At 39.8% G+C, this 15,040-nt stretch overlaps 1 protein-coding gene across 1 annotated transcript in view; it reads right to left on the bottom strand.

Annotated features, from left to right (window-relative positions):
• LOC103900922 overlaps positions 1–15,040 on the bottom strand; it is a 120,721-nt gene that overhangs the window by 91,997 nt on the left and 13,684 nt on the right. Inside the window, exons 9-13 of the mRNA XM_009281706.1 lie at positions 9,309–9,412; positions 7,614–7,779; positions 6,003–6,185; positions 2,591–2,743; positions 1,130–1,274 (exon numbers count right to left, since the gene is read on the bottom strand). Coding sequence (XP_009279981.1) covers positions 1,130–1,274; positions 2,591–2,743; positions 6,003–6,185; positions 7,614–7,779; positions 9,309–9,412 — 751 coding nt within the window. The remainder of the gene's footprint in view (positions 1–1,129; positions 1,275–2,590; positions 2,744–6,002; positions 6,186–7,613; positions 7,780–9,308; positions 9,413–15,040) is intronic.

Here is a 15,040-nt window from a genome sequence, read left to right as displayed (position 1 = left end):
TTCCTGCAGCCTGAGGTCTGCACTGCAGCCTCTCCCTTCAGCAGCTCCGTCTGCATGGAGGCATTGTCCACCGCTGGGGTAGATGGTGCAGACCCCCCAGCTGGAGCCGCGGCCTTGACCCTCAGACGAGTGCCCACCATTCTGCCTTGAGGGTCGGGCAGGATGAGTGCCCTTGGCCTGTGCAGATGGTCACAGAACGGTGCCCGGTTGCTGGCTTATGCGTACTCCAAGTCTCCCACTCAGCCAGTGGAATGCGCCTCCTTCGAAGAGGCACCTTCCCACGCAAACTGCCACGCCCTGCCCTAGCTGACGCACCACGCCCTATTCGCCCATCCTGGCCGCTGGCGCTCCCTGGGGCTGCCTTTAGTGGGAGTGGGGGGTGGCAGCCGTTACTCCTGGCCCTGCCTGTACCTCGTCAGCCACCCTCGTGAGAGCTGCTGGCTCCTGGTGGGTCTCTGTGCTCCCCTGTGGGTTCCCCGGCTCAGGAAACCCCCCTGTACACCACGATCCGCCGCTGCTCCTCTGCAGAATGTGCCTGCACCAGAGACGATTGCCTCTGCGAGTGGTGATCCATATTAAAACCATATCAAAACTGACGTAAAATAACTGCAAAAGAGGACAGTACAAAAGAAAGACCATGGTAGTGAGTCCTTATAATAAATATTTGTATTACATCAAGTAAACAAATAGTAAATGTGGAATTTAGGAGCATTAAAAAGGTGGTTAAGAAAAAGTTTACTTTATACCTGCAGCTTGCAATATTTTTTCCTGCCACTTGCTTCTTTCTCAACTTAACAAAACGTAATTTGCAGTTATCCCTTTGTATTTCTAATGCACTAAATATCAAAGATATTCCATGCATCTCTTTCTCAAGAGCATTCAGCTAATGAAATGTTGCCAGTAGAGGGAACTACTTCTTTCAGAGTCACTCCTTACTGACTATTGCTAAAATAACAGTATCACAATTCCAATACAAAATGTGGCCATCATACAAATAGTCTTTTAAAACAACCTACAAAGTATTAAGATTAAATAAAAATTGATATAGGTTGGTACCATTATACCTGTAAAGTAAATGTTACATTGAAGTATTAGGAATGTGTAAGACTTCAGTAGTTGCTTGGCTAACCTTGACTGGACGTTTCTTTCAGCAAAGTCTTTTGTATTTGTTTAAATAACTCTTCATGTGGACATTTCATTGCTATATAATAAGCAGCAATCCTTATTTCCACATCTTCGCTAGTTGCTTGATACAGCTGAACTAATATAGCATTCTAAGAGAAAAAGATAAAAAGATAACCAAAAAAGAAAAAGACAATTATGATATTTACTCCCCTAAAACACCTCATGTATGCACTTTCAGGTACAGGTGGGTTTTTCTTTCTGAAAGAGATAGCCATTGCTTTATACCTGACAAAGTCACTTCATGCAACGTGTATACAAATGTATGTACATATTCTCCATACTACCTTATCCACAAATTTCCAGAACAAACTGTCATTATGACCTGAATCCTGTACCGACTAATTTATACAGGACTGTCTGCAACACAGAGCCTCACTTGCTAGCACTACTGTGAATGACGGTTTTATTCCACCACAGGGGAGAGTTGTTCTCTTATATTTCACATATGTGCCACAGCTAATACACAGACAACAATGGCTACAGTTTTGTTAACAGGCTATTAAGATCATTACTACTGGTCTTAATCAAAAGGTAGGACTGTAACAAATTTATTCTGTTCAATACTTCCCCGGTATCAACTAATACGAGTTGTTTGGTGAAATTCCAGGAATTAAGATTGGTGACTGATACTAGTAACATTTCTATTAGCATTTAACACCCCCAGTCCACCCACAGGGTGTCAGTTTAGCAGTTCATTTGCTAGACAATGATGAGGTGTATGACAACATATAGACTTCATACTTTCAACAGGTCTAAGGAGGAACACCGAGCTTCATAACTGCAGAACAAGCAGATTATGGCAATCCATGCCGCGATTAAATTTTTAAAAGCCACAGAAAATGCTTCTCCAAGTGCAAGTCCATGCGGAACCTCTTGTTCTTCTGGAGCAGGACTGCCAGCTTTGCCCAGGCTAGCACTCCTGGCTTTGCCATTCTTTTTAGTATCAAGTTATTTGAGATAAACAAGTTTTGTGTTTTCTTCTATTAAACCATTAACAAAATGTTCTAACTATGACAGTGTATTGTAAATTACAACAAGCCTCTCACGTTAATACTTAGCATTTCAGAGAACGATACAGTGGAACAGACTATAAGAAAAACCAAGTACTGTGGATTTTCAGCCATAACTCACACAGACATAAGCCACCCAACTGAAGTAACCTTTTAAGAATTCATAAGCATTACCTCAGTCACTGGATGTGTTACCTCAACTACAGCAAAGTATATTATAGGTCCATTCATCAGGGTGGTCCTACCAACCTCTCCAAAAGCAGAGGAGCTCTGCTGGAAGACATGTTTACACTTGTTCCTTATTTGCTTGCATGCTTCATAACTATTCCAGAAAGTCAAAACTCTGGGACAGCGCCAGGAAGCCATCAGTCACCTGCTGGCAATAAATCACTTACCCTGACAGAACAGGGAATGCGCCTGAAGGCCTGGATAGCAGCTAGACGAATTTCCATCGGATTACTTTTCAAGGAAGCACACAAGCTCAAAACAGGAGCTAGTGAAGCTGCTGCCAGTCCCGCATTTCCAATGGCTTTTAACACCAGTTGCATCTGTAAATACAAAGCAAGGTAGAATAAAAAGTTCTCCTCATGTTGTCAGCTGTACACAAAATTTTATTGCATTAACATTTTCTGTGCAAAATTTCTGTTTAAAATGATCACTGATCATTTGGGGGATTTACTGCAGCCCCTATTGTATCAGCTATACTCTGGCTTTACTGTGAGGACAAGACTCATGAATATGGATGGCTGTTCTAGCACCATATAGCACTTTTAAGTAAAACCTGGCTTAGACCTGGTGGAATACAAAAGCATTTAAAAAAACTGCATTGCAATGGAAAAACACAAGTCATGGATGTGACATACAGTAAAAGTTTTTCAAGGACTTTGATATTTTGCCCCTTTTGATCACAGACATTTTGACCTTTTAGTGATTCAACACTGAGTTCTGGACACAATAACCAATTTAAAATAATAATTTGTCAACAGATGCCATAATGTTGCCAGTTTTCTTCGCTAAACATACAGAAAACCTGTGCAACTTCAGAACCCAGAAAGCACGTTACTGCTGGCAATCAATGAATTTTTAATGACAAGCTCTGTATTAAAGTTTAGAGCCCAGGGACTTCAATGCAATATGGGGCCTGATTTTCCTTTTACTGACAGTACCTTCCACATCTGTTTGGGTCAAAGACTCCATTGACTGTTGGTTTGAGACATCAGGTGGGAGGTCTCTCCTACTCTGCTCTGCATATTCAGTAAAGCTGTCACAGTCAAAGATACCTCTCCCACACATCTGTACACTCACTCACTGCAACATGCTGCTGAGTTTCAAGAGGCTGCTCTTCATTCATTTGAGATATTTGAATATTTGAGATATTTGAGATAAACAAGTTTTGTGTTTTCTTCTATTAAACCATTAACAAAATGTTCTAACTATGACAGTGTATTGTAAATTACAACAAGCTTCTCACATGAATACTTAGCATTTCAGAGAATGATACAGTGGAACAGAGTATAAGAAAAATCAAGTACAAATATTCTCAAGTCAAGTACAAAAATCTCAAATATTCAACTGTGTTTCAGCGGTAATTCACAGAACAGTTGTCAAGAAGCTAATGAGACTTGGGCAGTCTTCCTCACTGTGCCCCTCTTCATCAGTTCCCTGTTCTGATTTACTAATCTCTTGGCTAATTTTATTCAGATTTATTGGAAGACAAAAAGGGTTAAAAAAAGCAAATTTTTCATGAAAACAGGCAATTGAGTGGGTGTACCTATTTTGGCTGGGATGGAGTTAATTTTCTTCATAGCAGCCTGTATGGTGCTGTGTTTCAGATCTGTGACCAAAACACTGTTGATAATACAACAAAGTTTTAGCTATTGCTGAGCAGTGCTTGCACAGCGTCAAGGCTTTCTCTGTTTCTTACTCCACCTGCCCAGCAAGTAGGCTGGGTGGGGCTAAGAGGCTGAGAGGGGACACAGCCAGGACTGCTGACCTGAATTTACCAAAGAAATATTCCCAACCATATGGCATCATTCTCAGCATTAAAACTCTGTGTGTGGAGGGAGAGGGGGTGGTTCCAAAGTATCCGCTGCTCAGGAACTGGCTGGGCATCAGTCTACTGGTGGTGAGCGATTGCTTTTGCATCACTTTTGGGGGGGGGGAGTTGTGGGTTTTGGGGTTTGTGAGGGTTTTTTTCCTTCACTTACTAAACAGTCTTTATGTCAACCAATGAGTTTTCTCGGTTTTGCCCTTCCACTTCTCTCCCCCATCCCACTGCAGGGGGCGTAAGCAAGTGGCTGTGTGGTGCTTAGCTGCCTACTGGGGTTAACCCACCACAGTAGAGCCGAGAAATTAGTGCCCTTCCCCACAGAGAAAGATTGCAATATAAACTGAATACAAATTTGCTTCATTTGGTCAACTGCTAGCAAATTGGCACGTGTAGTCATCCAGTCCAACAGCACAATCCTAGCTTGGAACTACCCATATGGCACTCTCCTTGCCCAGCTGGCAGCAAGGGATGTAAGAGGAAGCAGGGAGAGAGCAGATGCTCAGGTGACCATACCAATCCCACTGACAATCAGTTAGCGACACTGAAATCAAAGCTTCTCTTGAAAATCCCACTCCACATCCATCTTTGGAAACTTAAATGGCTGGTTTGCTTTTTTGAAATACTTCTTCCTAAGAGCTCAGTAGAGACCAGTGAGGCACCTCTGAGAGACATGAGACCACTCACCAGCGCGGTGACGCCTCTTTCCAGTGGAGAGCACAGACTTTAAAAGATACATCATGTATTCTGATTTTTTCTAATGAGAGTAATGTATCCCCAAACCATGTAAAGTCCCAGTTCTACCAAAATGAACTAGGTCATTTCATACAGCACACAGTAAGAAACTGAAAACATACACAGAAACTACGATTCTATGGCTAACAGGAAGACAAAAAAGTTCAGCAATGGAATCTCTTTCGGTTTTTTTTAATCAAAATTTTGTTCAAGGCTCCCAATATATAAAATCTGTTTTTTTAAGTTATTCCTTCAATAAATGGCGTAAGAATTAAAAGTGAACAGACTGCTCACACTGTATGAAGACAAATACAAATCCCATGTGTTTAGCTTGCACGCTGGAAAATTAAACAGACAAAAATATATGAGATAAACTTAGCTCTTGGGCTCTTACTGCTATCTGATACACTGTCACCAGTATCTCTATCTTCTAAGCTTGATAAGGAAGAACCGATTGTTTAAGTAGATCATCAAACAGAAAATATAAAGATATTTCTTCAGCAGCAAATGTCAATTAAAGATAAAAAGCCCCAGAACTGTGACAGGAATTACTCCTAACTCAAGATCACACACAGCAACTAAGAACGATTTTCCTGTCCTAATATCATGACTGACTTACAGGTAGTAACACTGTGACTCAGCAGAACTTATTAGCCAACAATAACACAGCTAACACTAACTGTACATGAATTTGAGTCAATAAAGGAATATGAAACTTTCATCAACGTGCCATTTTACAAGGGAGTGATGGGTGTTCTTCCATATCCCACGTTACAAAGTTTGCTTCATCAGAAGACCCAAGACTCTTCCTTACTCAAATACACAAGAACACCCATGCTGATAGGTTGTACTTGTTCAATTACAAAATTTTATCTGCCCATCCTACCAAAGAATATTCATTTACAAAGCTTGTATTCATGGCTTTCTGGAAATCCACTGAATGCCATTGTCATCAAACAAGTTCTAGATCATAAAGGGAATAGAAAAGTAAAGCATTATATCATATGCTTCTATATGACTGATACCTGGCTGAGTCCTTCTGAATCTTGCACGGTACAGTTTCCTCCCAAAAATTTCCCAAGAGTCCTCATCACACTCTGCACAGCAGGTACATCATCACAGGAGTTGTAAGCTAAACAAAACTTATGTAAGAGAGCAGTTACTCCTAAGAAGCAGCTCTGGCTTGCTCCCGGTGACTTCAGCAAAGGCTGTAAACAAGCAGAAAAAGAACAGGGTGTTTCAGAAAAGTCACTCTCATTATTACTGTTACACAGAATAGAAAATAAAAGTATCAAAATACTTACACACTAAAACTCAATCTCAACAATGCATATTTTCAAACAGCCCTTAAAGGATTTAAACAAACAAACAAACAAAAAAGGACAACCCTGCAGAGATATAGTGGAAAAATCTTCCACCTTCCCGTGTAAACGTATGGGCTAAATTAGTGTCAACATGATATAGACCTCAGTTCTTTTCACAAGAAATCATGCCCTGCATGCTCAGGAGGAGAGTGAAAACAAATCTAAACTATTTTCCAGGACTCTCAAAATAGTAAAACCCTCACCAGGACAGTTTCCCTAAGTCCCACCCCAAGACTTCGCAAAAAGCACTGACAGATCAGTAGTCACGGGCAGTTCACCATTTTCAGAATGAAAATAAGTTTTTCTGTCCCATAAACCTGCAAATTCCAAATTTCTGTATCCTCTGAAGTGAGCCTGTTACTGTTGAAAATCTCACCACTTCAACTAATGTTTGCAAAGCCCAAATGAACTCAAGATTCATTATTTCACGCAGATGCCATGGAAAGCCTGCTAACACTGAGAGCTGTTTTTTGTAATCCTGGTCAGAACGTGTATGATTGGGAACAGCAGGTTGTGATATACTCTGCAAGATTCTCCATGGCTGATCAATGGCTCATTAGCACACAAGCCAAGCAGGCATAACATTTTACTTAATTAAAAAAATATTCTTAATGGCTTATTTAAGCTACAAGACTATCTATGATTTTACCACCTGGAACACTGCAGCTTCACAAAAAAACATAGCAAATCCAACTTCAGACTCTAAGAGCATGACAGATTACACAGTATAAACCCAGCAGAACAACAGACCTTTAAAGGAAAAATATACTATTAAATGGAGCCAGTATTACTCCACATACAATTAACTTAGTTAAGGAAAAATATCAAAAACTGCAATAGCGCTGCATATACAAAGGACTGAAATGTCTCCGGGTGCTAAATACAAAGCTTGTAACGGACCATATTGGAGAATCAAGCTCTTTATCCAAAGCAGGGGGTAGCTGCAACAATTCCTCACACTGCCCTGTCCTTGAACCTCAAAACTAATTAGTCCAAACCAGTCTCTGGAGTCCACAGGGTAGTTCACACTTTTTTTTTTTTTTTAAAAAAAGTCTCTAGGCTACAAATGTAAATCAAGCTCCAGTGACCAAACATAACTGCACCCTCTTTTGGAATCAAGATTAAAATAGCCAGTAGTTTCACCACCAAAATTACCTGGACAGATAGAGTTTTGTATAATTCTGTGAAAAAGTAAAACTTATTACTGTAAAACACAAAAATCATGAGACAGCCAGATTGATGATAAATTAAAAAAGAACAACATCTGCTCACAGCAAGAGATTCGATCATGCCTGAGGTGGGTTTAGGAATGAATGAAAATGACCAGAAGAAATATTCCACTTTGTCTTCCTCGACTTCTCCGGAAGCTATAATTTCTTTCATTAGGACAACACATGCCTCTGTAGCACAAGATGGGAGAGCATCTATTAGTGGCTGCCTATAACACAAGAAAAAAGCACAGCAAATCTAAAATGACCAGAATACTCAAGAATCAAATAACAAACACATTGAGGTTGGGCTTCTTTCAAAGTAAATAAAAGTCCACCGGCTTAGCAAATGCCAGATTCCATAGAAATCAACATTATCCTTTGGTTTAGTGACCTTACGGAAATATGCCTCAGCCAAGATGTGGTGAAGTGTATTGGTGTTTCAAGAACTGTGTGTAACCAGGCTTTTAAGAAAATATTCAGTTGCTTTCTCTGAAAATGAAGCCAAAACATATCCCAAGTTTGACTTCTAAAGACTGAGGTACCTTAAAGCACTGATTTTTTTATTAAGGTGGTTTTTTTCTTTCATTTCGCCAATAACAAATGAAAATATTAAAACTAGCTTTTACTTCCTGTGCTTTTTTAGACGTTATTTAAGTGGAAAGGTTACACCAGCATTACAGGCAATACACATTTCAGCTCTTAAAGAGTCCCTCTTGTCAATATTCTGTACCTACCCTCCTGTACTGGTGGATGGGCACTTTTGCATTAACTAGGAAGCAGTTAAATTAAACTGGGTAAAAGCACTTGCATCAGAGTAAGGGAGTAGTCTGCATGGGATTCTTTTTAGCTCCTAAAGTTAATGACCTTGTCCTGAGTAAAATTAGTCTAAAGTTAATACAGAAAGAGGCAGAGTAGTTTAGATTGCTTTCTAATATTTAAGAATATTAACATGACTATTTGTCAAAAGGTGAGAATAAACCTAAGAAAACAAAATTTGCTCCTTTTGCATGAAGTAAAGTTTAAGATATTGTTACAAACATAAAACCTGACATTAGATGAATTTCAAACAGGCTGATGACATTTTGTACTGAAATCAAGTAAAGAACTTGTTTCTTTGTTTACACTTTTCAGAATATTGATTTTGGAGGGAGAAAAAAAGTTGTATTGATTTTAATAATACTGGATTAGTATTTCTGAAAGTCTCAAACCATTGGATCAGAACTATTCCTGACTGCAGAGGAGTGGGGGCCTTGATCTTTAAAGCTGCAGTTCAAAGATCGGTACAAACCATCCTGAGATCGGGCTGTTACTGAAAGATGTGACTCCACCACGTCCATACTCCCAGCCTAATGTTTGTCTCCTCTCCCCCATGAGTACTAAGGGCACTGAGGGTACAGATCCAGGTAAGCTTTTTCAGAACAAATGGCAGTAGACACTTAAAACCAGCAGCATTGATTTCCATCTAAGCCATGACTCAGGTTTCCTGTTCACATTGTTCCTGAAACAGGAAGTCTGTCCGTGGGAATAGGCATGGGACAGGAAAGTCTATTTTGTACACAACGTTCATTCAGTAAGGAGAGAATATCATCTTTCTGTCACATAAACAAGATCTGTAATACACATTCTTCCTTTGAAGTGCTCCAAATTTAAATCCAACATTTGGGCATGGATTTAAAACACTGGTCTATTTTAAATATTTACAACACTTTTCTTTCCTATATACTTTTTTTTAATGCAATTACTAAAGGGGCCTTACCAGTTGTCTCTGCATTTAAATGAAGATCTTTGCCATAGCACTTTTAAGGCCTCAAGAGAAAGATGTCGAAGCTCAAACACAAGAGTCATGAAAAGGTCTGCGGTCTGTTAAAAAGCACAACAACAAACGTAGTATTACAGCTGTGCAGAAACCAGCTTTAGAGAACAGAGCACAACAAGATACTTTGGGTTATACCAGCATTGCCGTTGATTTACAGTGTAATCCAAGAATAAAACCTCCTCTCTTCCCTATGCCCCTATCTTCCTTCCCTCCCTTGCTTTTCTCTTCAGGCTGCAAACATATAAGGAGAAGGACTTTCATTTAGGATGTCAGTCAGTCCCACAAGCAACAGTGCTCAGTGACTGCTATGCACACCACTAGCATACAAATGAATAATAAACCAAAATGCAGCACTGTGGTTATAACCCAGAAGAGAAGTCCATAATCTTCTCTGAGTTTGTACAGCAAGATCCTGATTTATGACCAGAACTGCTGACACAGCCTCAACACAAAATGAAACAATAGTCAAACTAACTTTATATTAGCCTTAAGTTTATGAGAAAGATCATTTAACTGAGGTTTGGACAATGCTTAAAAGTTTTGCTGGAGTACCTCTGGTGCTGTGTGAAAATATCCCATCTTACTGGGGAAAAGCCCAAGCATAACTGCTCTTAGCTCTGCAGGCAGCACAGGATTAGTTAAAACTGAATAGAATAGACTATTTCAGTTGGAAGGGACCAACAATGATCATCTAGTCCAACTGCCTGACCAACTCGGGCTGTCCAAAAGTTAAAGCATGTTACTAAGGGCATTGTCCAAATCCCTCTTAAACACTGACAGGCTTGGGGCGTCGGACTGTAGTAGCAGAAGAGCTGTTCTCCCTGGCTAAGCTGAATTGCTACAACATACAGCAGCTATTTTACCTGCAGTACATTATCACACGCTTTTCAGTGCAAAGAAATTCTAGCCCTTCATTCACAAGCTGCCCCTTGCTCTTGTGGGCAAAATGGAAAACCATACCTTAGGGTTACTTCTTTTAAAAAAACCTAATTATTTCAATCTAGCTGTAGAGTTGAAGCTGAATAGTTCTGTTTAATAATTTATTTGCATGTGCATGGCTGAAAGAAATTAAGAGCAATTCAGAGCTGACCCACGCTTTTCTGTTAAGTGAAATAGCTACCTGTACTAGACTTTACATTAAAAAAAAACCCCACCACTCCCACCCCCCACTTAACTTATATGGCAGTATCAGTTTCCTATTAGCTGAAACAAATGTTTTTCAGAAACTACTGTCTCGAGGTACTTTTGGATGTGTATTACATTACCAGCAATAATTTTTATTTTCTAAAATGTGATGCTGGAAATCAAATTAATCAAATATTAAATTGAACCGAACACATTATCAAGAAGACAGAAACCTTTCTATTTTTATGCAGTACAAACCTTTCAGTGTCATCCTGACTCAAACCAGGCTCTGTATTACCTACCCAGTCTGTCCCCTACTGAGAATGGAGGCTGTTTTCTCTTTTTTCAGATTATTTTCATTTGCACATACACTATTCACCACATTGTTATTTTGGCCTCAGTAGAAACTTTTGGAAAATGGTATTTTAAAGGCTAAATAGCATGTAGATGTGTTCCTCTGAGACCTGATCCAAAGTTCAAGAAGGGAGAGAGGTCTCATTACTTGAAAAATTAGCAGAATGTTAAATACAGTAGCTTTTAAGTTCATTTTAATCTAACTTTATAATGCACAAGTTTTAATCATGGTCCATGTCATACAGATTCACTTCAATTCTTTATTCACTTCAGATGTGAAAGGTTTAGACATAGGACTACTGCTCTGCTTCCAAAGAAAACATTTTTCTTCGTGTAAAAATCGTACAAACAAAGTCTAATTCCACTAAGTGACATTTCCAAAGGTCTAGGGAGAGACCTACTTTGACTTCCTGACCTTCCTTCCAGGAGCTGCTTCCAAAAGCAATGAAAAATTGGAATAACCCAGTGCCAGCATTTGATTTTAATTTAAGACTGCCAAGACATTTTCAGTAAAAAGAAGCTGTCTTTCAGTAAGAAGATGGAGTAATTTCTTACCATGTTGTTTGATAGGCTGAGGGAATCAATTTCTCAGATCTAATACAAACATTGTTTATGTTTTTGTTCTCTTGGGACTTCTTTTCTTTTTAGCATTAATATATTAATTTCATCAAATTGAAATTTATTCTCGTACATGAAGCCCTACCTAGGTATTAATTCTGATAACATTTGTAATTCCATAGCTAAAATTCAGTTAGATCCACATGTATTCCACTCCATTCCATCCCATTCCATCATTACCTTTAAGGTCTATTTTAAAAAGAAATTACCAAACCCTGAACACTATGGAGCTAGTGAAACAGACTACATTTCATGATCTATAAAATATTCTAAAATATGCTAAAAACTGTATTTAATTAAGTTCTTCAAAAGCATTTTTAAACACAGGCCTTACGTGCATTTTTGACGCATGCAAATACACTATGGGCAGCATGATCGGGGAGCCGGGGAGCCTCACAGATGTCATCACAAGGTGCTGTGTGTGCAGCTGCTGCTGAGCTCAGGTGGTTCATCAGCTGGAGGCCGCAGCACAGTTCAAGATAAAATTTCCAGACTAATATATTTCCAGGTGATATAATTTTAGACTGTAGACTGACTTCATTCTGCTTCATACCTGCTGACTAGACAAGCTCCCATCTAGTAACTCAGTGCAAAGTTTCACAGAGAAACAGCTATTTTTACTTCCTAATAATAAAGCTTCAGAATGAACTGTCTGGTCAGGTGGGCTGTTTTTATTTTTTAGGGCAGGTTGCATTGAAATCGAGCTGTCAGATAAACAATAACCTCATTGGGAATGCCTCTATTTGTAGTATTGTAATAGCAAACTACGTGCAAATTTAGCTCCTATTCCCACCCCCAAATGAAACATAAGGAAACATGGCTTTTATTCTACACAGAAGCTTGCTTTTCCTTCTATCTGTAGACTTACTGTAGCTCTACTTAAAAAAAAAGTTCCTCTGAAAGCATAAACATAGTATAGTTTAGATTGGAAGGTAAAGTAGTAAAATGTTTCCCAATAGAAGTGTTTCTGATATATACAAACACTTACCCTTTGAAAGCTTGACACCTTACTTGCTGCCAAGTATAAGCCCATGTAATCACAAGGGAGGTTGCTTTGAAAATGTGTTCAATGAACATCTTTGGGTTTGCCTACTAATTTATGTTCTCAATGAAAGTATGAGGCCTTCTCTCCAGTAAATTTAGTATATCTCTTCGGAATTACATAGCTGTCTCTTCTCCATACTTCTGGTTTTCAGCTGTCTGATTTCTTTTTTCAACTACACATGTTAAAGAACAAGTGATTTCCTTGAATTGAAGGCCAAGCGTGAATCAGATGGAGGTGACACACTCTTCTCCCTGAAGTCTACTGGTTGAACAGCTATGGTTATCCTCTCCCTGCCATGGCATAACTTCCCTGCCTTCTGATCCTCATCCGTTCTTTCTTATTTGGTTTCTTACCTTGCCAGTTAACCTTATTTCAGCCCCGATTTCAGGAAGGATGTAATTGTGCCTGGTCATGGACCAGGTTTAAGTGACCTAACAGGCCATTCCCAATACTATCTTCTAAGGCTTTCCAATTCACAGCAGGCAAAGACTTCTGTTCCTGGTAAAGTTATTATTATAGTCATACAGAAAAGAACAGTCAAATCTCAAATAGCAAAATCATCCATGTAACCACAGTATCTTAATTCATCTTGATAATCAGAACATCTTCCTTACCTTGGAAATATTCTGCTATACTCCCTACACCCACAAGTTATAAACGTGCAAATCCTAACACCCAACTAGGTAGTAACTAGCAATTAGAATGCCTTATGAGAAAAACAAATGGTGAGACCATGCCCTAAAGGCAAACTCTTTCGGGTCAGACTGGGGTACAGGAGTTAGGCAGAGTGAATCCGACATACTCTTGCCCACACTGCTTAAAGCATACACAGCCACATTCACTAGAGCTACTAATCCAGCATCAAAATCCAGACACCAAATGTAAATGCAGCCCCCAGCAGAAGCTGTGTGACAGGCTTCCTTCAAGCCTCTCTCAAGTGAGGGTCCCTTCTCCCCATCCCTTTGACCATTCTTTGTCAGTATGCAGCTTGTTCACTTAACGGTCCATTAGCTAATCTACATCCACATTGAAATTCAATCTTGTGTCATAATAGCATTAAAAAAATTAAACAACAACTTTACTTCCTTGGAAATGACACAGTCTCCACCCCCATTTTCTCAACCCTTCGCTGTTTTCCCTGGAGTTGAGGATTTTCCCTTCCATTTATTCTTGGGTTTGTGTGCTGAAAGAAATGCATAATCTCGCCTCATTCAGAGTCAAACAATACGGGGACAAACAAGCTATACATGCCTAACAGCGGAGCTGTCTCCCAAGCAACGCTGTGGGCATTCCCATAACTTCTTTCCTGGCCCAAAGGACATTTTATCAGTTGGAATGAGGGATAATAAAGATCCCCTTTGAAATGTCTTGTCACACAGAAGGAACACCCTGAAACAGTGAAAATGGCTGACAACCAATAGAGCTCTGTGCTGGGACAGGCCTATGATGAATAATTCACCTCTTTTTTAGGCAGTGGTACAGACAGCAGCCACTTGTGCTAATCTTAGTAATTTACAAAAGAAATTTCCCACACATGAAGCCAGTGGGCCTCTCTGGAGGCAGAAGTGACATCCCACTGTTACTGGGAAAAATCGTCTACCATTCTTTCAAAGACACTGAATTATGGTTGTTCAAAAGAAGGTAGGATTTAGAGAAAGTTTCTCAGGTCCACTGCAGTAATTTCTTTTTTCAACATTTTCCAAGCAGTATTTAGATCCCCTAGTCTGTTCCTAAATGCCATTACATACTGCTGTTAAAATGACAGCCACAGAGAATTAAGCATTATCACACCCAAAGAGGCTGCTTTTATTCTACATTAGCAAGAACCATTACATTTATGGCTCTGTTAGCTCTCTATAGCCCCAATCTCCCTAGCATGCAGCTAAAAAAGATGGCAGAGTTGCTTATAACTCAGAGAGAGAAACCTATCCCATATACCACCACCCAGCAAGGCCACCTGCTGCTTTCTCCTCAGCCCTGTGCTGCGGTCTTTGTCAGGCTGTGATACCAGGTCAGACTCTGATCACCATTTAATAGGTTGGGAGTAACTGCTAGGGTTGTAATTTATCATAGCTGACTGAAGTTGCCTGTTTCAGTTGTCATGACTGTGATCCTTCTCCAGCTTATGCCTTTACCTTAAGTCTCAGGCCACATTACACAAACACCTACTTGTGCTCATTAATCACAGCTAAAGCTAAGAGAGAGGTGAATATACACAGTATATTAATTTCTAAACAGGCACCACTGGCCTGCAGAGCTGTAATCCAGCAGCACACTCTTCTTCAGTCCCCATAAACCCTGTACTCCATCTCCCAGTATCTGTGTCCCCGCCAGGGAAGAGACAGGCAGAGCTCTTGTTCTTTGACATGGGACTTAACCTAGACAAAGGAAGGTGAAGTGCCTTCTCCTAGGCTAGGTCTGAAGCTTTTTGTTAATGTCACTTGTACCTACGTGCATTTACAGGAGAGATCACAGCCCCATTGCACAAGAAACAACCTTGCTCCAAAGTACAAGCAATCTAACAAGACAA

This window comes from Aptenodytes forsteri, unplaced genomic scaffold (genome assembly GCF_000699145.1).
Source record: "Aptenodytes forsteri isolate BGI_AS27 unplaced genomic scaffold, ASM69914v1 Scaffold84, whole genome shotgun sequence".
NCBI classification, from domain to species: domain Eukaryota; kingdom Metazoa; phylum Chordata; class Aves; order Sphenisciformes; family Spheniscidae; genus Aptenodytes; species Aptenodytes forsteri.
The sequence above is the reverse complement of the archived record's forward strand: the minus strand, read 5'-3'. Positions and strand labels throughout refer to the sequence as shown.